At 53.8% G+C, this 24,231-nt stretch overlaps 1 protein-coding gene across 1 annotated transcript; it reads left to right on the top strand.

Moving 5' to 3' along the window:
- Nucleotides 1-464: 464 nt before the first annotated feature.
- Nucleotides 465-19,751, top strand: L3MBTL1 (l(3)mbt-like 1 (Drosophila)). Its single transcript, XM_009071954.1, has 21 exons — nt 465-600; nt 2,175-2,398; nt 3,131-3,275; nt 3,429-3,567; nt 4,261-4,384; nt 5,332-5,451; nt 7,521-7,595; nt 8,226-8,330; nt 9,990-10,125; nt 10,622-10,713; nt 11,736-11,887; nt 12,820-12,896; nt 13,325-13,410; nt 13,981-14,091; nt 14,356-14,470; nt 14,725-14,824; nt 15,590-15,787; nt 16,106-16,152; nt 17,092-17,249; nt 18,223-18,285; nt 19,238-19,751. The coding sequence occupies exons 1-21, from the start codon at nt 465-467 to the stop codon at nt 19,370-19,372; spliced, it is 2,538 nt and encodes an 845-aa protein (XP_009070202.1). The 3' UTR covers nt 19,373-19,751.
- Nucleotides 19,752-24,231: the final 4,480 nt, after the last annotated feature.

The raw sequence follows: 24,231 nt of genomic DNA on the forward strand, positions 1-24,231 counted from the left end.
GAAGTTCAAGGGTGGCTGCCCAACAGGAGAATTGGAAGCAGAACTAAAGGGACCTCCACCTGCTCCAGGGTAGGATTTGCCAACCTTCAGTAACAGTCTGTGTTGGAGCAGTGTAGGCCCCCGTGGGAGCCAGGAGCAGATTGTGGTGGACCTGCCGTGCTCATACCATCTTATGGTGGTGCCAGGTAAGAGAAAATCCTTGGTGTCTGTGGGCTCTGAGCTGGGGTCTCACAACAGGAGCTTTATTGGGTCATATTAATGCCAGCTGTGACCTTCATGTTATTCTCTGCTGGGTTCAATTGGCGTTTAGTGTGTCTTGGAGGGATTTCAGCGAGGAGATGGTGGAAAGGGAGAGACAGTCCTCTGCATTCACTTTCTCAGTCCTTTGTTGTGTTTGTACTGCTACCCAACTTGATTTCTCTCTTGCTGTCTTCCAGTGCCTTGTTCTGTGCCCAGTCAAGGTGATGGACAGCAGGGCAGAGATGGAGGTGGTGAGGAGCACGAAGGCGAATGCTGCTGCGGAGGTCAGCGTCCATGTGGTCACCACTGAGAGCACTGTGCCGAGCACTCACCTGCCAACCACTGCCTTCATCATACCAGGTATGTGGAACAGTCCTCTGTAACTGGTGGCTTCCCAGCCTTCTCCCCCACATTGATAGCCCACACTGCTTGTATATCTGTGCTCCTCCCAAACCTTGGGAGGCAAAGCCAAGCTGCCATTGCCATCTTAGAGATTCTCTGTGCCTATCCCACATCACTTGAAGAGTTTGTGGTCAGTCAAAACTTCTTGAGTTTTAAACCAAACCCTGAGGTCTGGAGCTCTGTGCCAGGGCAACATCATGTGCTGGGTACCTGCTCTGCTGCATTAACATAGAATCACAAAATATATCAAGCTGGAAGGGGTGGTCCATGAGGATCATCCAGTCCAACTCCCTGCTCCTGGCAGAACCACCTAAAACTAAGCCACAGGAGTAAGAGCATCCCCCAGATACTCCCTGAACTCTGGCAGGCCTGGTGCTGTGACCACTTCCCTGGGGAGCCTGTTCCAGGGACTGACCCACCCTCGGGGGGAAGAACCTTTCCTAATGTCCCATCTGAACCTCCCCTGACACAGCTTCATTCTGTCTCCTCGTGTGCCATCGCTGCCCCCAGAGAGAGGAGAGCAGCTCCGCCCCTGCTGCCCCCCGTGAGGAAGGTGCAGCCTGCAATGGGTCACCCCTCAGCCTTCTCTTCTCTGCACTGAACAGGCCGAGTGCCCTCAGCCACTGCCCCTCAGTCCTGCCCTCGAGCCCTTGCCCCATCCTGGTCCCCCTGCTCGGGACACACTGGAGCACTTGATGTCCTCCGTGTGCTGAGGTGCCCAAAGTGCCCCCAGGCCTTGAGTGAGGCTGCCCCAACGTGAGCTTTCCTTGGTCAACTCAAAACCTTTGTCAACTTTCCTTGGTCAACTCAAAACCTTTCTATAAAGGGAAATCAAGTTGGTTAAGTAGGGCTTTCCCCTCGTGGACCTGTGTAGGCTGTGACCAGCAACTGTGTTGTGTCTCAAGTGTTTTTCAGGAACTCCCAGCATAACCTTCTCCATAATTTTACCAGGCACTGAAGTGAGACTGACAGGCCTGTAATTACCAGGGTTATCCTTCCTACCCTTCTTGAAAACAGGGACAATTTTCAACCGAGCTGACCAGTGTCTTTTAGGAGATGTGTGAATGAACGAAGCATGGATGTGTGTTAGATGAGCTATAGGGTGATCTTTAGAAGCAGGTCTCCCAATCTTTCTTGCTCCTGGTGCCTCAGTTCTCACTGCAGAGAGGCCCTGGGCTGCACAGTGTGTTCCTTTGAAATGTAACTAAACTGGAAGATGCAGTCCAGGAGCTCACCAGCACACTGCTGCCACATCAGGGCATCCTAGCCACAGGAACGGTCTGAGATAGATAGATCGGCTGAAGTAGAAACCGTTGAATGTGGAAAGTGTTGGTGCCATCCCCCCAGCACAAGCCATTACTGGCTGCAGATTTTTTGAGTCACTCTGCCTGCTTCTGGGTGCTTTGGCCCACAGTACAGCCCTCACCTGGGAGACCATGTCCTCTGTGATTTTGTGCTGCCTTTGAGCCTGCTTCCATCAGTGTTCTCTGTATATGCCTCTGGTTGTTTGTCTCCTTTCTTTTCTTCTCAAGCAAATGCCGCTACCATCAACCTTCCCACGAGCACCTTAGAAATCCAGCGATTCCCCCGGGAAGCACAGAGAAGCACAGGGGCTGAGAGGCTGGAGAGGGGAGCAGGGAATGAGCCCATCACAGCTACTGTCATTCCCCAGATCAGCGGGGTGCAGACCTGCAGCACAGTCCGTGTGCTGGAGTGGAAGGATGGGGTGGCTACTTTGCCTGGGAGTAACCTGCGGGTAAGTGTAGCCCTGGGCCACTGTGTTAGCCCTCCCTGCTGCTCCCCACAGCTGCTTACCCTTGTAAGTCCTCCAGCCTGTGCCAGGCAGGGACCACCAGGATGGCAATACCTGCACCCCAGCAGGAGGATTCCCTCAGCTGTTTCAGCTCTGTGAGGCTTTTGTTCCCCATCCCTATGCCTCTCCCATCTTTGGAGCTTACTAGAGAGCTCACACGTGGTGCCTGGGGGAGTGCAGCAGGTCTGCCCTGCACAAGGAGACACAGGGATGCTATGTACTGTGCAGGACATCTTTCCCTTCCAAGCTGTGCCATGGAGATGGCTCTCACCAAGCTCCTTCACTCACCCTGGAAGCAGCAGACTTGCTCTTGGCAGGCAGTGGGTGTCTTTATGGGTACCCCTTGGTGCATGAAACAGCTTGCAGAAAACACCCATTTCTCAGCTGCGGCTCAGCCTCAGGGCACTGCATCCTCCAGCCATGCTGCCAGCTGATGCTGGTGTCACCCAAGTGCCTGTGGTGTGCCTAGCACAGGCTAAAGGCAGGGGCACCCTCACAGGTGACTGAGGTGCTGTGCTCATCTCTGTCCTCAGAAGAGCTGTCCTGTTGTCAGATGCACTAATAACCAAACCAAGTCCCTCATTCTCAGAGTTCACGTACACCCACTTGCTATCTAGTTACATTTCTATCCTCCTTGTTAACTCTTTTTCTGTGATTTTTGATTCACTGACATAGTTTAGAATAAATGAGTATGGGACACTGAAGGTGGTGAGTGCTGATAAGATGCCTCCAGTGGAAGCTGTAAAGGAAGGTCACATGGAGAAAGATGGGGACTCAGAGGTGGCACCCACCAGCAGAGACAATCCTACTGTGGCTCAGGGTAAGGGCACCATGGTGGCACTTCTGGGGTGGGTACCACCATCCAGCAGATGCTGTCTAGTGTGATCCCTGAGTGAGGCAAATGTCTCCTGCTTCCAGCTCTTGTTCCTTTGCTGCACCCTGTGCCTCACTGCTCCTCTTCTTTCTGCCTCAGATGTGCCGGAGCAGACCAAGCTGCCTGCAGCAGAAAGCATGTGCCACTGCGATACCTGTGGCCGAAGACATGTGTGGGATGGGGCCCGGGAAGGCAGAGGCTTCTGTAGTGAGCACTGTCACCAGCAGTTCAAAGAGAGGTAAAGGGAGGGGAGTCTGTGCCATGCAGGGCTGTATCCATCCATCTGCCCTCCCTCCCCTGGTCCACGTGCTCCAGCTCAGGCTGTAAGCACATCTGCCTCTGCAGGAGCTGGGGATCCCACTCGTTCCCCTCATTCCTGTAGGCAGAGTGCCACGGCTGCATAGTAGGGGGTGAAGACTTGTCTCAGGAGACAGCAGGAAGCACAGGAGCCAGATTTTCTCCTGCCCAATTTGTGGCCTCATAAACGGGAATGTGCTGGAACAGGGCTGCTGCAGAAGGTTGCTGCAGTGGATGCTTCCAAGCTGAGCAGCAGTGGAAGGCATGGCTCATGCAGGCATTTCCAGCCCCTCTGCTTACTGATGTTTGACTCCTGGGATTCATTTTCCACCATCTCTATGTGACTCTGATGCAGCTTAGAGCCCTACTACAAAACTAGATCCATTTTGATCCAACCCAGGGTTTAGGGTTCTGACACCCAAGTGTGTGAGGATGACTCTGGCCTGTACCCTGGCTCTAACTCTTGCCAACTTGTGCACTGAGGGGCTTGTACATTAGTCAGGAGGGATGGGAGCATGTGTGAGTAGGATACAGGGGGACAGTGATTCTCCAGCAGCTGCTGCCTTGCTGACACCCCAGCCAGTGTCGCGTGCCACACTGTGCGCAGTGGTTCACCTGCCCTTCCTCCGTGCAGGTCTGTCATTGTGGAAAACTCTGCCAGCAGCACCAATGCCACCGAAATCCTTAAGCCAGTGAAGAAACGAAAGAGGAAGGACTATCAGAGCCCTTCGGAGGAAGAATATGAATCCGAGCAAATGGTAGGATGAGGGCAGGGAGGGCATGTGTGCAGATGTGCCCATGTCAAGGGTGGGCCATGGGCACTGCACGTGCACACAGTTCTCATTAGTGCTTTTCAGGACTGTCTGCAGTGTGTCAGAGCGGTGACCTGTTGGCTGTTAATGCCAAAAAGACTTGAATGTGTGGAGCATGGATTGTTACGGGATTGGAACGGATCTTTAAGGTCATCTAGACCCAACCCCCTGCCCTGGACAGAGACACCTCCCACCAGAACATGTTGCTCAAAGCTTTATCCAGCCTGGCTTTGAATACTGCCAGGGCTGGGGCAGCCACAGCCTCCCTGGGCAACCTGTGCCAGTGTCTCACCACCCTCACAAGGAAAACTTCTGCATAATATCTAACCTAAATTTCCCCTTCTTCGATTTATCCTCATTACTCCTTGTCCTCTCACTACAGTTCCTAATGAAGAGTCCCTCTCCAGCTTCCCTGTAGGCCCCTTATTCAGCATCAGGGCCTCTAGGCACTGGGCTAGCTGTTTGGCATGCTGAGTGCCGTGGGTTGGGCAGTGCCAGGCACATCCAGACTGAGCTGTAGGTATCAAGCACTCTCAGCTGCTCTCTTGAGTCTGGGCCACCAAAGGAAATGTTGAAGTAAGAGAGTGTCTGTCTGCATGATGTGTGTCCTGGGGAAGAGAAGGTGACTTTGACAAGGTAGGGAAGTTCTGTTGCCAGCCTTGACTGTAGCAGGTCTGCTCTAGGTGTGATTGCTACTACTCAGCACCAAAATCCCCTCTACACTCCATTAATCAGTTTCTCTTGCAGCCCTTTTCTGGGCCAAGCATTGGATGTTGCAGAGTCACCCTGTCAAACCATGGATGTATGGCCCTTGGCACTGGTGTGGGAGTACAACATAAAGCATAAACCTCTGTGCAGACCTGTGCTTCTGTTTTGCCTGCTCTCATGTCTAGGAGGAAAAGCAGGAAGAGAGGAAAAACTCTGTGGGAGACTCTGCCAACAGCAGTCTGGAGGCTGAAGCGTGGAACGGGAGCCAGCACGGTACGGAGGGCCGGGCGGGCGGTGGGGTGAGCGCTCCGGCCAAGGCTGGGGGGTCCTGCTCTGGGGCTGGACCATTCCAGCAGAGTCAAACACCCAGTGCAGTGCACTGTACGTGTTCCTGTAGGCTTGTGAGCTCCTCTGCTTGCTTGATCCTGCTCTCTCTGTCTCTTTCCATTTCTCTTCTTTCCTCTCTTTCTCTCCATGGGAAGGGTGCACCCCTACAGATGTGGCTGTGTCTGCCTCAGGCACTGGCCTGTGCTGTACAGTGCTTTCTGTAAAAAAGTCCACTCAGGAGCTGACTTTACTACTGGCTCATGGATACCATGTTTGCTCCCAGAGGCATTATCCTGAGCAATAACAGGACTCTGTGCCACGTGTGGCTTTGCCCTCCCTTCGGATGGGCTTACAGGGAACCTCTCTCATGTTATCAGGAGCTCCCAAATTTGAGAGCTGCTCCTGTAGGTCTGGTGCCACTGAAGCCGTGTGATTTGGGGTTGTTTCATCCTGTGGAGATCTATTCCTGGACCATATCAGAGATCTCAAAAGCAGAGCTGTCGACACAGAGGGAAAGGAGACAAGCTGAGGGATGCAGTGTTTGCTTGGTTGGTTTGTTTCCCGCAGTGTGATGGGGTGAAAGGGGAAGGAAGACTTGGGGGAATGCTGAAAACAAACATTTATGGGAAACCTTTTAGGGAAAGGTCATGCTCAAAATAATTTTAAAATGAAACTATTCCAGCTTCATACTCCTCTCCACAGCCAAGTGCAGGGACAGTAGCAGGGGCCAGGTGTCACTAACCTGACGTTACACTGAGTTAATCCCTGTTGAAAAGAAACCTCATATCTGCTTGCCAGTCTGAGCCATAAGCATGTAACCTCCCCTGCTGCATACAGCTAAGCAGTGCTGAGCCTTGTTATGTCAGCATTTTATTTTAGAACTACATCAGCAAACAAATACACACCTGGATGCAGCAGAGTCAGTGTATGCTCTGACTCCAGGTGTATTTGTCATTCTCCAGAAGTGCAGAGCTTGTACTCACAGATTCCCTAGCCATGCCTACCACTTTTTCCATGTCCTAAAGAATACTAAAGGTGTTTGTCGCTCTGAAGTACCAGTGAAGCGTCTAGGTTAGTCACCTTGCTCACTGAAGCTCAGCTTTAATTTTTTTCCTAAGTTTCTATTTTTTCCATCTCCCATTTCCCTAAGCCCAAGAGAGGAAGAAGTTGGGTCTGGTTTTCCCCTGCATTTATGGCCTGCCCTACCCAAGGCTGTCTGCCTGCCCTACCCATAGCTGTGAATTCCTCAGTACTGGAATAGGCACAGCACTCCTGGAGTCCCCTCAGGTGCTACAAAGTAGGGAGAGAAAGTGGCTGGAAGGCAAGAGTTGGGTTGTGTCTCCTGTCTCAGGCAAGGCCTTTGTGGCCTTCTCAAAGAGGTCAAAGGCAGGAAGGATCATGTCCTTGCCTATAGAGACAATGCTGGGTTTTTTTTGTGGATATCATGTGGGTAAATGCATCACTAGGCATCAGAGTGGCTCTGGTGTGCCAAGGGGGGCTCAGGTGGTTGTCTCAGAGTGGTGGATAGCAGAGCTGGGAGGTGAGCCTGCTGCTGGTTTGACTGGCTGGGACCAGACCTCTGAATGTATCCTGCTGGCTGTCCCAAATCTATCAGTGCTGTGGATGTATCAGATGTAGTGGCTGGAGAAGGACTCGTTGCAGAGGTATCCTGATACTTTGCACAGCATGGCTTGTTCCTCAGGCTCCTTAGAGTCATATAATCACAGGATGGTTTAGGTTAGAGGCCTTAAAGCTCATCTCATTCCAGCCCCTGCCATGGGCAGGGACACCTTCCACTAGACCAGGTGCCTTAGCAGGGCATGGTACAGCGACAGAGGACTTTTGGGTCATGGGGCCCTCCTGGCTCTGTCCCTCCTTGGACAGCCTGCCAGGCTTGCTGGACGAGGGGCTGTGGTAGGATGGTGCTGAGCTTTGCCGGGATGGCCCCAGCGGGAGCCGCCTGCCCTCCGTGCTGCCCGAGGCAGCAGGGCTGGGGCTGGAGCGGCCCCTCAGCAGCGTCTGTGTGTGCGTTTGTGCTGCGCTGAAGAAAGAAGGCTGGTCTTGGGCGTCCTACTTGGAGGAGCAGAAAGCTGTCGCTGCCCCTTTAGATCTCTTCCAGGATGTGAGTTGGGATTTTCCTGTCTTTTTTCCTCTTTCATCTTCTCTTTTCTTTCCCTTTTTTTTCCCACCCGTCCTCCTTCTCCTCTCTTCCTTGCTTCCCTATTTTGCGGGACTGAGTGATAAGCAAGCTCCCATTGTCACCTGGAGGGGACACCTGGTCAGCCTCTGGGTTTGATTTGCCCATCCCCAGCCAGGTGCTGTCCACCATCCCAAGCACCCCACCTTTGCCTAGGACACCCCTGTGACTCTGGCAGGATGGTAAAGGCTTTCCAGCCCTTCCTGGAAGCCAGGTGTGGGCTCTCCTGTGGCCACGTTGCTGTGCTGCACCCCTGCCCCAGGTGTCTGACTGCCAGGGTGCAAAGGAGCCAGGCCCATGCCCCACTTCTCCCAGCTGCAGCTTTTAGCCCAGGGATACCCTGCCCTGCCAATAACAAGAGATGCAAACACACAACAAGGTGAAATAATGTGTTTTTCTATGGGAAAAGGATTAAAATTTGGATGATGACATAACCTGTGGCCCACAGTCTCCTGGTCCCAGCTGCTCCCATTGCCTAGGGGCTGCTCCTTGGGCTGCTTCTAGACCCAACTCCCTGTGTTGGTTTTTACATTGTAGTTTAATTTTTGTTAACAGTACCAAGTAGCTTCCCAGCACAAGAATGGCTTTAAAGTGGGGATGAAGCTGGAGGGGATTGACCCGCAGCACCCATCAATGTACTTCATCCTGACAGTGGCTGAGGTAAGACACCTCCAGTTCCCATATTCATAGAATCATAGAATCAACCGGGTTGGATTTGCTGGAAGGCAGGAGGGCTCTGCAGAGGGACCTGGATAGGCTGGAGAGATGGGCTGATCCCAACGGGATGAGGTTTAACAAGGCCAAGTGCTGGTCCTGCACTTTGGCAATACCAATCCCATGCAGAGCTCCAGGCTGGGGACAGAGTGGCTGGAGAGCACCAGGCAGAAAGGGACCTGGGAGTTTGGATAGAGAGAAAGCTGAACATGAGCCAGCAGTGTGCTCAGGTGGCCAAGAAGGCCAATGGCATCCTGGCCTGGATCAGGAACAGCATGGCATGGTCAGCCAGGGAGGTGATTCTACCCCTGGACCCTGCAGTGGTGAGGCCACACCTGGAGTCCTGTGTGCAGTTCTGGGCCCCTCAGTTCAGGAGGGACATTGAGGTGCTGGAGCAGGTCCAGAGAAGAGCAATGAGGCTGGTGAAGGGACTGGAGCACAAGTGCCATGAGGAGAGGCTGAGGGAGCTGGGGGTGTTTAACCTGGAGAAGAGGAGGCTCAGGGGAGACCTTCTCACCCTCTGCAACTCCCTGACAGGAGGTTGGAGTCAGGTGGGGGTTGGTCTCTTCTCCCAGGCAACCAGCAGCAGGACAAGAGGGCACAGACTCAAGCTCTGCCAGGGAAGGTTTAGGTTGGATATTAGGAAGATTTTTTTTATGGACAGAGTAATCAGGCATAGGTGTGGGCTGTCTGGGGGGAGGTGGTGGATTCACCATCCCTGGAGGTTTTCAAGATGAGACTGGATGTGGCACTTAGTGCCATGGTCTAGTAACTACGGTAGGGTTGGACTCAATGATCTTTGAGGTCTCTTCCAACCTCCTTGCTCCCACGCAGTCAGAGGCTCTGGGGCAGGGGAGGTTCTGCCAGCTGGACCATGGAGGAAATGGGGTTTGTGCCCTTACCTACCTGTCACTGCAGGAGATGAGCTGGTGCTCCAGCACCTTGGTCAGACAGGGAGTTCTCTGCCAGCTTGTAGGGACAGGACACAGTGCTGTGTAGCTGCTGTCATGCCCCGGCCTAGTTGGTCTCTCCATCACCCTGACACAGCAGGATCATTGTGGGAGTGACTGTGGTGATGGCAACAGCTTCTTATCTTCAAGCTGATGCCCCTAAGACAGGTCTGAGCCGTTGACATAGAGGGTGTAGAGGCATCCCATTGCTGTTCCTTGTGTCCGTGGAGACAGCTGTCTGTGGGCTCTCCACTCAGTCGTGTGGCAGCCGAACCAGCCTTGCCTCACAGTGCTCCCCAGGCAAGCAATGTGGCATTTAGCTGAAATCCCTGCACCAGGAGCATTGCCAGGTGCAGAAAAGGGAATCCTTGCTGTTGCTGGATCCAGCAAGATGCCCCACCATGGCATTTCATGCACCAGCCTGAACATCCCTTTCTAGGGCTGGCTTGTGGTGGCTTTGCACTGACCTTGTTCCATGCTCGACACCCTTTGGAACTGGCATGTGCCTCCCAGTTTGGGCACTGGCCTGGGATTGACTCTTGACTTCCTGAAGCAATATGCTGAGATGGTGTGTGGGAGGGGCATGTGACGCTCAGCCAAGGACAGCAGAAGGTTTCCACGGTCCTTTCTTATTTTCTGCCTTCCCTGCTGGTAGGTGTGTGGTTACCGGGTGCGCCTCCACTTTGATGGTTACTCCGAGTGCCATGATTTCTGGCTGAATGCTGACTCCCCTGACATCCACCCTGCTGGCTGGTTTGAGGAGACGGGGCACAAGCTCCAGCCCCCCAAAGGTAAGGAGTTAGCTAGTCTCAGGTGGTGGGTCCTGGTGAAGGAAAGGGATGAATAGTGGGCCCCAAAATGCAGAGCTTGAGGTGATGGGGCAGGATGCTGCTGTATGGGGGGGGCAGAGGGGGCATCCACAGGGCAGCTTTTCAGGCACCCATCTCTGCTTGCTCACATTTAGGGGCAAAGCCCTGTTGCTCTGGATGCCCCAGTGCCAGGCTGGAGGCAGCAGCTGTGCCTCAGGGCAGGCAGGACTGATTCTCTCTGTGGAGGAGCTGTGCTCTGGATTCCGCTCCATTTCACTGCTCATGTTTCCTAGCACCCCTTCAAAATCAGCCATTGGATCTAAGCCACAGGCTTTGATTTTCCCAGGACTGCTGTTGATCCTGTCTACCCACAGCAGGACATGCCTGGCAGGGTGACAGCAGGCCAGGGATGGCCAGGCTCACCTTCACAACCTCCTGTGAACTCACTGCTCTCATTTCTTTTCCTGAGGGGTTGTAGGTTATAAGGAAGAAGAATTCAGCTGGACAAACTACCTGAAATTAACAAAGGCTCAGGCAGCTCCTAAACATCTCTTCTTGGTCCGAAACACTGTGAGTAGCAGCATCTCCTTCATACCAGAGCCTGCAGGTTCAGGTGTGACTTTTCCCCTCCAACTGAGCAAAATGCTTCCTCCAGCACTGGGCTTTGCTCTGTCCACCCCACACTTCTCAAGCACACGGTGCAGAGGGACAGGAGAGTGCAGTGCTGGGTGTGGCATGCTTTGCTGCTCACCATCTGTGGCTTGGATGCTAGTTTGGTGCACCCAAAATTGGTGCTGGTCTGATTCACTGTTTCATCCAGGTCAGCCTCATGGACAGTTTAATCTGTTACTGAAGTACTAATGAGGAGAAGTAACCACTACTGTCAACAGTTATGTTCCCAAAGAAACATCAGTTAATGTTTCATTTTTGTCTTCATTGTTTCTGTCTCTGCCATGTCTGTTTCACGTGGCAGCTTGGGTAAGGAAAGTGGGAATACAGCAGAGTGCAAAACGCTGATCTTTCTTTGTCAGCTGCAGAGGGAACAGCCTGCTGATAAATCAGCCTCTCCATGTTACTTATTGTGTCTAAGCCCTCCTGTTCATTGCTGCAACAATCCCACCAGTGTGTATCATGCAGCATTTTGCACAGATTTTTGATTTGAGGAATAAAGGCAAGGAAGGGTGAAGGGACCCATCCCAGCTCCTCCTGCCAAGCCTAGGGCATTGGTTGCCACTGACACTGGAGGACTGTGACCACAAACAAGTGTTTTGTGACAAAATTGGAACTAGTGTCTGTTGGAGGCTGTTTTTCCCTTGGATGCTACTGCTTATAGAAGATCCTGAGGATCTGAGGGTCACTCTTCCTCCTTTGTGTGGCCAAGCTGAGTTGCTTACCCTCTGCCTCTTTCCTTACATGCACAGCAGGGCACTGCCCTTCTGGTAGCCTGAGTAATCCCAGGCCTGCCTGGAGGCCAGAGAGGGTCTGGTTTTGGGAGGGTTTGGGCAGGTGCCTCCTTGCAGCAGGCAAGGAACGTGGTGAGGAAGGCACCGGAGCTGGAGCTCCAAAATAAACCTGCCTCTCTCTTCTCCCAGCACGAGGCTTCCCTGGGCTTCGAGGTGGGCATGAAGCTGGAAGCTGTGGACCGCATGAACCCTTCCCTGATCTGTGTTGCCACAGTGACTGACGTGGTAGACAATCGCTTTTTGGTGCACTTTGACAACTGGGATGACACTTATGACTACTGGTAAATGCACAGAGGCTCCTGGGGTGCCAGTGGTGGGAAGACACCCTGCCACTACTTTAGCAGGAGTGACAGGGTGCTTGGGAAGGCGTGGAACAATCCTAGCATGCTGCTGCCAGACAGGCTACCAGTGGTCCAGGGAGGCACACAGTCACCCTCCTGTGCTGGGGTACAAACTTTACCTGTTCTTTATCACCTTCTGGGATATTGCTGTGGTCCTGTAGCTAACATGGGGCAAAGACAGGCATGATTTCATGCTGTGGGCTCAGCCTGAAGCCCACCTGGGAGACAGGATCACCTGCACTGCAGAGACTGAATGTCTGATCTTAAAGAGAGTTCCTGTGTCTGTAGGCAGAGTGTTGTGGCCAGGGTAGGGGAGGTGTCCCCATTGAGGCTGATTAGGCCAATTAAAGTAGCCAATTAGCATAGTCAGGGTCCTGAGAGCAGCCCCTTTCCTTTGTGACTGGAGCCCTCTGACCTTCTCTTCTTGCTGCGGGGATGCAGCAGTTTCTGTTCCCAGCTGGTGAAGGGCAGACCTGCAAAGCAGCAGCACCTGAGGGTGCTGTGACCAAATGAGAGCTGTGATGGGGGCATGAGCCCCCTGACTGCCTATCTCACCAGCTTTGGTGAGCTTTGGAGGGCATGTCCTGCCTCCCCACTAGCAGCAAAAGGCTGCTGTTCCCTGGGCAGGGGCATGTGCATGTCCTGCCCCTCTGAGCTGAGTCCCCCTTGCTCTAGCTCTTGCCTTGCTGGGCCCTGGGGTTCCCTGGATCACTCAGGGACAAGGGTGCTGGAGAAGAGCTCAGTTTCTTTTGCCAGTGGTGCAGGTCTGGGGGTGCTTGTGTGTCCTGTCGTAGGCTCCCATGGCCCATGCTTTCAGGCAGTGATGAGCCAGGTATCTCAGCCCTGTGTAAGAGTTTGGGTGTATTTTCTAGGTGTGACCCCAGCAGTCCATACATCCACCCGGTTGGATGGTGTCATGAGCATGGCAAACCCCTCACACCTCCTCAAGGTGAGTCCATGGCCTGGGAGTGCATCCCCTTGGGGACAGGCTTCCCAGGGTGGCATGGGGATCCTGGGGGCACAAACCCCATGGTCCTTGCTTGGCCCAGGCAGTTTCCTTCAGCAAGGGCATGGCCATGGAGGCAGCAGGCACCTGCCAAGGCTCCTGTACATGTGCTGAAGTGCAGCAGCTAGTTGTGTTGGGCCAAGTCTACACTTGGAGACATGAGGAGAACCCAAGCTGTCTGCACACATGTTTCTGCTTCCTTGTACCCTGGATTTCATGGTCCATGAGAAAACAGTAACACTTCTCGGTATCTGTCAGGTTCCCATGTGCCTGGCACAGACTTGGCTGACCTTTGAAGGTAGTGGGACATTTTGGGATACTTGCTGTCTTCCTGCAGGTGAATCTCACCTTCTGCATCTTCCCCCTTCCAGATTATCCTGACCCAGACAATTTCACCTGGGAAAAGTACTTGAAGGAAACTGGAGCATCTGCTGTCCCAGCTTGGGCCTTTAAAGTGGTGAGTGCCACATCATCTCCTCCACCTCACCTGGGCAGGAGTTCAGGGTTTCTCCATTGTCAGGTCTTTGCTTTGATAAGAAGTCCCGTGATATTCAGTATCCTTCTGCCACAGGCCTAGTGCCTAGTCTTTGGATCTACGCCCAGGGTTCAGAAGTCAGGGCTATCCTGGGCAAATAGTTCAAAACTAAGGAAAATGAGAAGTATGACAATCCCCTTGGCTAGACAGGAACTAGGTGATGGGAAATCCTTTAGGTTTGCTTGACTAGTTGTCTCCAACTGCACCAACAGCAGCTGTGTCCAGCCAAGTGTGGTGGCAATACAGAACCCCAAAATGTGTCTCTGAGAGGATGCCTTCCCTGGGGCACAGCTTTCCCATCTTGTTAAAACACAGCTCAGATCCAGGAGGCCTGTTCCCAATCTCATGTTGCCACTGTGATCTGGGATTGCTCTTCCCCAGCCAGGCCAGGGATGGGAGCTGGGCTTGAGGAGTGCACACTGCTGGGAAAGCTGCCGAGGTGCAGGGGAGCCTGAAGAATGGCTCTGCTCCTGCTGACCTGGGTTCTTCCAGCGCCCACCCCACGGCTTCCTGGTCAACATGAAGCTGGAGGCAGTGGACAGAAGGACTCCTTCCTTCATCCGAGTGGCCAGTGTGGAGGACGTGGAAGATCACAGGATAAAGGTGGGTGCTGGAGTATCAGTGCTGAGCCTGTGTCCAGGAACTGTGCTGGCTTTCTTCCACCGGTCCCAGCTCACCGGGAGTGGAGGTCTGTGGAAGCACACTGCTGAGATTGGCATGTCCCAGTGCCTGGCTCCAGGAGTGGAGGGGAGCCTTGTGCTGCAGTTCAGCTCTACCCTGCTGCTTACTGTCAGCTTGGAGGGCTCCAGAGCTCCTGAGGGAGGTGCCCTGAGGTTTGAAGGGTGACCTCTCTACTTGTTTCCCCAGATCCATTTTGATGGCTGGAGCCACGTCTATGATTTCTGGATTGATGCGGATCATCCAGACATCCACCCCATAGGCTGGTGCTCAAAAACTGGACACCCACTGCAGCCTCCTCTCAGTAAGTCCTGTGCCTGTGTCAGTCCCTCACAGCAGGGCACAAACATGCCAAGACCCCTGCTGTCACTGCCACCTGCCCATGCATACAAATGGGAGTGCTGGTGCTGGCAGAGGATGGGCAGGCAGGAAGGACTGTTTAGGAGATTTACCAGTAGGAAAAGTCCTGCTTGTTTGGCTCAGACAGGGAGCCCAGGGCACTGGCTCTGCCTGAGCTTGCCGCCGTGACACTCTCTCCTGTTTCTTCTCCTGGTCTAGGGCCAAAGGAACCAGCCTCCTCTGCCCATGGGGGCTGCCCAACCCTGGGCTGCAAGAGCATCCCTCACACCAAGAGCTCCAAGTACAGCTTTCACCACAGGTGAGCTTTCCAGCACAGCCTGGAGAGACTTCCCTGCCAGTCTGTGCCAGCTCTTCTGCTCCTCCATGCCTGCCACCTACACCAGCATCCAGCCCTTCCCTGCACCCACCCCATGCCTAGCTCTGCCCCCTGACCTCCCCAGGGCAGCATGGAGCTCACAGCTGGTGTAACTCCAGTAAGCCCTTCTTTGTGGCATCCGTGCAAGGGTGTGCCCTGTGTGCCCATCCACCTGTGGGGATGTATGGGCTATGTAGGGGACAAGGTCTCTAAGATGCTGTTCACTGACAACAGCTGTGCTGTTCCTCCCACCCCTGATGGATGCCTTTCACTGTGAGGCAGGCTGGTGTCAGGAGGAGCCAGTATGGTGGAGTATCCATGAGGATGGGGAAGGCAGGTCTGCCTCCCAGAGGTTTCTCTATTGGCCATGCTCATCACACTTGCTTCTTCCTCATGCTGAGACTGGTCTGGATACCTGTGGTAGCAAGGAAGGGAAGGTGAAGACTCTGTGAACCCAAATAACCTGCTTAATCAGCACTGTGGTGGCTTGCACAGGGTTGCTGTGATGGCAGATGGACAGGAGTTTGTACCTGGAGGGAACAGGTGTGCCCTGCCCGTTCACCCAGCGCCCGCACCCTGGGAATTTGCTCAGCACATCTTTACACTGCTTTCCATGGCCAGGGCTATGGCTGCCCACCCTCTGGGGCTGGCTCAACCCCAGTGCTGCTCCAAGCTGGGTCCAACGCTTATCTCGCCTCTGTTCTCTAGGAGGTGCCCCACGCCAGGCTGCGATGGGTCAGGACACGTGACGGGGAGATTCACGGCCCATTACTGCCTCTCAGGGTGCCCTCTGGCAGAGAAGAACCAGGGCAGGCTTAAGGCTGACTTGTCTGACACCGAGGCCTCAACTCGCAAGAGGAACCTGATCGGCTTCCCTCAGCGAAAGAAATCTCGGCACCACGGGAGGTAAGGGCATGTCAGGTGAGCCCCGTGCAGGGCCCCTGTGCCACCACTGCCAGCCCTGGGAGGCATGACCAAGCTGGAGAGGTCCCCTAACCGTGGGGCAGGACGGTTGCTGGCAGCTGGCCTTTGTCCTTTCAGCTCTGTTGGGCACCTCTCTTGGGTTTTCTTCCCACATTTTCTGTCTGTAGCTGTCAACTCTTTGGGTCAGGGTCCAAAGGGTAATCCCTGCTCCCACTGCCGAGGCATTGCTCTGTGCAGTGTGGAGGAGGACCCTTGGACCAGTCCCAGCCCAGTTGGACATGAGTCTTCCTGTCTCTTTAGAGGGCGACCTCCAAAGTACCGGAAGATCCAGCAGGAAGACTTCCAGAGTAAGTGCTGTCCTCTGCCCTAGTGTCATTGAAGGGCAAGGCTGGAGTTGCTGGGTGGTGGCTGCTGCAGGCAGGTCTCCCTTGGCTCATGCAGATCCCCACCAGTGAGGGACTTGTGGCTGACTGCCAGAGTAGACCATCAAAAGGGAATGTTCCTGCCTCGTACCCGAGCTCTGTTAGCTTCCTTGGCATGGCTCTTGGCTTATGTCTGGGAATCTTGGAGAGGTTTATGGCAGGGAATTAGGATCTTCTCTGTGGCAGTGTATTTTCTGTGGTGCTTTTGTCCTCTTCAGGCAGGGATGGTGGGGTGAATGCTGTGCCCCAAAATTTCAGTGTGGTTTTGACGTGCCAGATTATTGCTGCTGCACAGAAACTGATGCTGAACAGTTTGCTTGGCACTTAGTTCTGATGCCTGATGTGAGTAGATGCCTGACATTTATTCTAGCCAGTATCCATGGGCTGTCCTGCTTCCTGCCCCAGCAATGGGGGTGAATGAAGAGGAGCTTTTCTTGAGAGCCATCCTTGACTTCTTGGAGCAGAGAGCAAGGGAAAAGCTTGGTTTAAAATGTGAAATGAGCGGAATGATATGGGAAGACATTCTGGTGTGAAATTTGATGTTGGAACCCAGTTCAGTATGAAAACTGAATGATTGAAGGTGGTGACAACAAGATAAATCCAAGCTTTTTAGATACTTCTGCCAGGTCCCTAAACTTCTTCCCCACTATCCCCAATCCCACCAAACTGAACACCTGGATACACCAATGTCCTGTTCATTCAAGGAACGGCCACTACTTCTTCATACCTTCATGTGTCAGACCATCTGCTGCCAGCCCTGGGCCCCCCCCTGAGCAGGGCACTCCTCGAGGCTTGTAGGATATGATGGGATGGGTTGTTCTAGTCCTTCTACCTCATATCACATCTTGGCATTTTTATCCCCAGCTATTTCTTCAGACAATATGCACCAGTCGCTCTTCATGTCTGCCCTGTCCGCCCACCCTGACCGCTCCCTGTCCCTGTGCTGGGAGCAGCACTGCAAGCTGCTGCCAGGGGTGGCTGGCATCACGGCAACCACAGTGGCCAAGTGGACCATTGATGAGGTGAGATGGTTTGGAAGACTTTGTGCTGGCCCAGTGTTAGTGCTGGGAGCACCCTGCCTGGCTGTGCAGCACCATGGTACATGCACCGGCTATGCAGGTGCTTCAGTGGCCGCTTGCCTGGGCTAGCAAGGACGTAGTCAGATGGACATGCTGGTGGGGGGCACAAGCCCTGATGTCAGCTTCTGGGAAGCAAATGCAGAAGAACCAGATTCTCACTTGGCTTGAATGTGACACTTCCTGAGGCCTAGGGCAGGCAGATGACAGGAAACAGCAGTCTCTGCAGTTAGCATGTGACAGTTTTGCCGAGTAATCAGTTTCACTTTTGTCAAGTTAAAAAACGAAACCCCAGACTCTGCAGATAAGCAGTGCTTGTTTGTCTGAAAAAGAAATCTTTACCTCAGAATCTTTGTTGTCACCTTTGTTCACTTTCTTGGGCATCTGTGATGGCCCCTCTTAGGGTGTGAGTAGCTGGAGGTGCTCTGGCACCAGCCAGCCCTGCCTGATCTCTTCAGGCTTTAGAACAGACTGCCCGAGGCAGTGGTGGCGTCACCATCCCTGGGAAAGTTAAAAAAGTGTGTGGATGTGGCACCTGGGGACATGGTGTAGTAGTTCCCCTGGCAGTGCTGAGTTAGCGGTTGGACTCAATGGTCTAAGAGGTTTTTTCCCAACTGTAATGATTCCATGATTTTCCATGTCCCCCCTGTGTGCCGCTGTCCTGCCCTGGCCCCTCGGTGGGAATACTCTCACTGTGCTGGAGATGCTTGTTGGAGATGCAGCTGCTGAAGCATTTGCTGCTCTGGGACTGGGGGAGGCCAGTGCCTGTGCCCAGGGCCAGGGGTGGGCTCTAGGTATGGGAGGCTGCTGCAACTGCAGCTCTGCCCTACAGGATACAAAATGCCTCTGTGGAAGTGAGGATGTGGTCTCCAGACAGAAACATTGCTCTGTCTTGACATTTTTTTCCATTTCTTCCAAGGTGTTTAGCTTTGTTCAGACTCTGACGGGTTGTGAGGACCAAGCCAAGCTCTTCAAGGATGAGGTGAGAAGGGCTGGAAGATGAGACCAGGTGGCCAAGGACAGCTGTTTGCCAACAGGGCCGTGAGGAATTGGCCAGTGGCGTTCCTGCAGATTACTGCTGGATGCTGAGAGCACATCCTGCCCCTGGCAGTGATCTCACCCTGCAGCCCCACTGTATTAGAGTGTGCAGCTTTCTGCCTCTGCAAATAAGGGGCAGGAGGGGAGATGCTGACCCCCAAGTAGCTGTGCTGCCCTCCTCTTCCAACATGGGTTAGGGAGGGTCCCTCTGAGGAGATTAGGATGGGGGGACAGGAGGAGGATGGTGCTGCAGCCTTAATATCAGCATCTTCTCCTGAAGGAAGCTGCTTCCTCTTCACCCATTCATCCTTCCCCCTCTGCATCCTCTCACCAGCACAGCAGTTGGGTGACATTGGTGTCTGTCAGCCAGGTTCTTCGTTTGTGAACTCCTCTGTGGACAGATGTGCAGGGGGTGCAGCTCTCTGGCATGCCCTCTGCACACCCAGGGCAGGCTGGTGTAGGCACTCTGGGTACAACCACTGTCCCAGCTTGTTTGTAAATGGCCCTTGTGCTTCAAGAGTGTTCAGGCAGGCAAAGCTGAGCTGTGCCGGGACCTGGAGCAGAGAATGGATGGGTGTTTGCCCAGGGCCTGGCTGTGTACTGTGCCCGTTGGGCTTCAGTGCGGAATCCCAGCCCAGCTGCAGTGTGAGGCCCCTGGGCAGCCCCTTGGAAGGGCCTTTCCCCCTCTGCCCTGTTCCAGGGCACTTGAGCTCCCACCTGTGGCTTACCTGGGGCAGTGTGGGAGTGCTGTGAGTGGCCCACGTCCTGCTCCCTGTGGCTTCTGACTGAAGGTTGGTGTGACTGTGCAGGTCCCCAGGTAGTGCTGATGCTGGCTGTCCCTAGGAATGAGAGCCTGTGTTGTCGATGACTGCCTTTGTCTCTGCTCTTCTCCCCAGATGATCGACGGTGAGGCATTCCTCTTACTGACACAGGCTGACATCGTCAAGATCATGAGTGTCAAGCTGGGCCCAGCCCTCAAGATCTACAATGCCATCCTCATGTTCAAGAACGCTGATGACACCTTAAAGTGACTTTTCTTGGCCAGATCCGGACCCTCCCTCAGCACTGGTGCTGCCAAACTGTCTGGTCAGGACAGAGATTCCCCAACCGACCACAGCTTGTCATGTCCTGCTCATGTCCTCTCAGATGCTGCATCTCCACTCTCCCACCACTCCCTCTCCCATCCTCTTCCCTTCACACCGCCCTTCTCCTCCAGCACTGGGTACAGGCTGACCCCAAGCCTCAGAGGCAGCTACAGGGATGGAGGGTGGACGTGGGACTGGTCGGTCATGGGGCCACAGCTGCCCCCACGTCCTGCTCTGACCACCCTGGTCCAAGGGGGTGTTGAGGGATGGGGAGCAGTGTGGAGGGAGTAGCAGCTGTAGGCTGATGCCACTACTCAAGGCACCCAGACGTGGGAAGGGGCTGACTGCCTGCGTACATGCTTGCACCCATTTAAAGGCTGGTCTTGCCTTTGCTCAGTAGCTGTGAGAGATCTGGGCCTTTTCCCTCAGTGTGATCCTCAAGGGGAGCTTGTGCTAACACCGTTTCCAAGGGACACTCTCAAGGAGCTTCTGATCATTTTGCCTTTTTCTCTGAATTCTTTTGGCTTTCCCTTTTAAGGCCAGTTGATGGCTTTGCTTTGCCCTTTCACCGCACTGGAAACCAGTGGCCACCTCTTGCCCTTTCCAGGGAGCAGGTGTCCTGGCTGCTGCTCTGCCCATGACCAGCACTGGTGCTTTATTCCTCTTTCCTGTAATGCAGCAGCCTCAGGGCCCTGCAGGGGTGGGGCTGGCTGGGTGCAGAACAGGCTCCAGTTCTTCTTGCACTTCAGGCTATTCTGTCCAGCACTTCTCTGGGACAAAGGATGCTTGGATAATTTGCTCCCCTTACAGCAATTAAAAAATCCTTCACAAAGGAGAGTTGGGCCCTCTTCAGTCCATGGATTAGGAGCAAGGCCCTCTCTAGAGTAGAGACAGCTGCCAAGGAGAAGAAGCATCCATTGTTCCGTAGGCAGATCCACAGTCACTTCTGAAGGCATTTCTGAGTTGGCTGACTCAATCCTGCCAAACTGCCTTCTCCCCCTTTTTTGCCCTCACAAGGCACCCAGATTGTCCTGTCTGAAGAGCAGGATCCTCTGCTGTCTTCGGACCCCTTACCTGCAGAGGTAAAGGAAATCCAGCACTTAACTGGTTTGTTGCCTTTTTTAGGACCTAGCACCTCTTTGACAAGGGCACAGGCACTTTGGAAATGCTCATGTATTCCTGTCCCTTGTAATGGAGGAGAGACTGAGAGGGCTGGGACTGCAGCCCCAGGAAAGCCAACATGCCTGGGGGGGGTACTGACAGAGTCCCAGGAGCTTCTGGTAGTCCCTGTGTCCCCAGCAGCACCCGCACTCTCCACAATCCATCATCTTGTGTGTGCCTGCTGTGGGAGCTGTTGGAGTGGGAGGGTGGCAGTGCAGTGCTGGAGGACAGTTACCTGTCCGAGGGATCTCCATAGTCTGCAGCGATGTGATCCCAGTCCCGTGTCCACTTTCTTTCCCATTCCCAAGAATGCCATATCAGTAGCAAAACAATTCCCCCCCCACTTTCCCAGTGCCCAAAGACAGGGATGAGGAGATGTGAGCAAGTGCACCAGCAATGTGTCCTGGAGCAGCGCTGCCTTGGGAGCCGCTGTCACACCTGGGTCAATCTGTTCGAGGCTTCCCATAGAAATGTAGCATTTTGACTCTTTGTTATTGAATATTTGGGGTCACATTTGACCTGCTCTTGAAACTGCTGCTTGCTCTTCATGCAGGACTCGCAACTGGTCCATGTCTTCGTTTTGTCAATGCTTGGGTTTGATTCAGGCAGCTTTCCCTCTCCTTTCCTTTATTATGTTTTTATATCTCTTCAAGCACTGCAGTGTGGCCAGCTGTGGAGAGAGGGAGTAGGAAGAAACAACTGCGTCCCTGGGTCCCACGATCATTCCCCAGGTGACCCTAGATCTGCAGTTTATGGTCCTGAAGTTGGTCTCTTCCATTGATGGGGAGTCTTTTTCTGGACCACTGTGTGCAGTCAGAAAAGAGGAGGAGCCATGGGACCTTTGGCTATGAGACTGCAAATGGTGCTGAGACCTCTCCAGGTGTGACCTGGAATGGAATGGCTCCCTTGCACTGGACATGGCTGTTGAGCTAACAAGGAAACATCTTATGAAAGCATCCTGTTCTCATCTGCTCCATTCCTACTTGTGAAGTCATTCCTCATGTTGGTGAAGGGACTAAGCACCATCCCAGGGTGCTGGGAGAGGAGTTACTACCCAGGCATCAGGTCTGAAAATGTGTCTCAGAGGACTGCCCTGGAGAGCAGAGGTGCTAGGGAGCTCAGAAGATCCCTGCCAAAGGGGAAGAGGAGCCACAAGCCAAGTTCTGGCTGGTCCACAAGGCTGAGTACAGCCAGCATCACCGGCTCTTGCTCTGCTGCTGAGTGCAATCAAGCTGTGCTTTGCCTGGGCACCAGCAAAACAGGCAGAAGTGGATGTTCCATACTGTGCCAGTCATGGCACTGCCTTACTTGGGCTCTCTTCATCTCCCTCTGAGAGAGCAGACACGAACTGGCCAGGACTGCCAGGGTGCTGCCCCTCGGCTGGTGGGTCTGGCTGCACAGCTGGAGCCCAGGTTTCCACTGGGTCTGAGCTCTGTGCAGGGAGCAGCTGCCAGGAAAACCAGCTCCACTGGAGGGTGATGGGAGATGTGAGGGTCTGCGTCACACACCTACTGAATCGAGCATCCCTTCATCAGCCTCTCGGGCTCACTAGGCCGTTGGGGTACAAAGCTGCTGGATTCATCTGGGTGAGGGAGTTACAGGGTTTGTAGGTGGTCAAGGGCTATTTACTGTTAAAACTTGGAACCTTCTTGTGTCCTTTAAAACCAAACCCAAAGCATCGTGTGTGTACGTGTGGATGGGTGTTTGTGGGAGTGCCACAACGCCGTTCCCCTGCTGTTGCTGTGTCGCTGTTTTAGGGTAGTGGTCTCTGTGACTGTGGAGTTGGCAGGTGCCTGTCCCAGGGTCTCACGCAGTTGTCGTCTCTGGTCCCAGCAGGGAAGCCAGGAGAAGAAAGGTTTGCTGCACCCCTGGCCTTGTCAGGTCCTCCATCCCCACAGAGCGCTGAGTGGGAGTCCCCCCTCAGGGACCATCAAGGACAGCTGTGACCAAGGCAGAAGCACCAAAGTTTTTTGTCCTTCCCCTGTTGCCCGACCAGATTCCTCACAGGAACGTCCACTGCCATGTCACTAAGGAGCCACAGAGGAAAGTGGGGCTGAGTCTGGCCCACAGGTTCCTCTCTGGGCTCTTCCTGTGAGATGTGACTGCAGCCAAAATTTCTGAGTCAGTGAAGAATTTTTCAAGTCAGATTTTTTTTGAGTGGAGGCCCCTAAGCCTTTGTTTCTGCCATTCCTCCCCCTGCAGCTGGTGTTGGCAGGGCTTGGCTGGAGCCATGGGAGATGTACCACCACATGCTCTAGCCTCAGGTATGGGATGTCTTCTGGGGTGCTGGTCTGCAGCTGACTCTGAGTGCATGGGAGCAGTTGGAGCCTCTTGGGAAAGTGTTCCTCTCTCCTTGTGGAAAGGGGCGGCGCTGGGACAGTGTGAGCCAAGGTCTCTGTTTCCATGAGAGCAGCCAGCCCAAGCTCAGTGAGCAGGGCAGCCATGCCTGCCCTGCCAAAGCACAGCCTCCTGCCCCTGCCTTCCTCTGCTGATGTCCATGGCGACCACAAGCACTTTTAGGAAAGAAACAAAACTCCAAATTGTCTAGGAGGGTTGAGGGCTTAGGGCAGCTGCTGCCCTCAGAGGCACAACCAGGGCCATGAGTGCAATGAGTGCGTTGGAGAGAGGAGGGAGCTGGGAGAGGGTATGAGACTTGGCTGCTCCTGTTCCTCAGCCTCCAGGAGAGAACCCCTCGGTGTGGAGAGGGAAAGACAAGAGGGCTGCAAACTGGCTCCCTCCCTCCAGCACAGGCCTTCCCTCGGGCCTGAGGCTCACTCGTCCTTAGAGCGGGGAAAGGGCAGCGGAATGTGAAAGGAGTGTGGTTATGATAACAAAAGCTTTTTTGCACTTTCATCCATTTTGCACTCTTTTTTAATTTCTTTTTTTTCTGTGTTTTTGATATTGGCGCCTCCTCTCTGTGTTTTCATAATGAAAATCCTTCTGTTGTAGCCAGTGCAGCTATTCCGGAACTGTGTGTCCTGAGCGTACAGAGGTTTAAAGGCCCTATATATATAAATTTATAGTGGCACAGAAGTAAATTTATATATATAGATGATAGTGTGATGTGTTTCGTCAGTGTTTGAAAATAATAAACGAATGTGAGCAACAGAGGCCTATGCAGCAGGAGCAGTCACTGCGTGGGAGTGGGCACCACTTGGCCAGAGTGATCAGTGCTTGGCCAGAGTGGTCACTGTTCAGCTGGAGTGATCACTGTACAGCCAGAGTGGTCACTGCATGAGAGTGGGCACGGCTTGGCCAGAGTGGTCACTGCATGGGAGTGAGTGCCGCTCGGCCGGAGCAGTCGCTGTTTGGCTAAAGTGGTCACTGCTCTGCCAGAGTGAACTGGAGTGATCTCTGCTTGGCCAGAGTGGTCATTGCTTGGCCAGAGCACTCAGTGCTTGGCCAGAGTGGTCACTGTTCAGCTGGAGTGATCACTGTACAGCCAGAGTGGTCACTGCATGAGAGTGGGCACGGCTTGGCCAGAGTGGTCACTGCATGGGAGTGAGTGCCGCTCGGCCGGAGCAGTCGCTGTTTGGCTAAAGTGGTCACTGCTCTGCCAGAGTGAACACTGTCTGGAGCGGTCACTGCACAGGAGAGGGCGGTGCTTGGCCGGAGCTGTCACTGCTCGGTCAGAGCAGACGCTT

The sequence above is a fragment of the Acanthisitta chloris genome, unplaced genomic scaffold (genome assembly GCF_000695815.1).
Source record: "Acanthisitta chloris isolate BGI_N310 unplaced genomic scaffold, ASM69581v1 scaffold10720, whole genome shotgun sequence".
Taxonomy (NCBI): domain Eukaryota; kingdom Metazoa; phylum Chordata; class Aves; order Passeriformes; family Acanthisittidae; genus Acanthisitta; species Acanthisitta chloris.

Bases quoted from the DNA above. Each gene is read 5' to 3' on its own strand.
- L3MBTL1 (XM_009071954.1), top strand. From the start codon at position 465: ATGGACAGCAGGGCAGAGATGGAGGTGGTGAGGAGCACGAAGGCGAAT. The intron at 10,126-10,621 runs GTAAGGAGTTAG...GAGGGGTTGTAG, and splicing joins CAAGCTCCAGCCCCCCAAAG to GTTATAAGGAAGAAGAATTC. The intron at 11,888-12,819 runs GTAAATGCACAG...TGTATTTTCTAG, and splicing joins GATGACACTTATGACTACTG to GTGTGACCCCAGCAGTCCAT.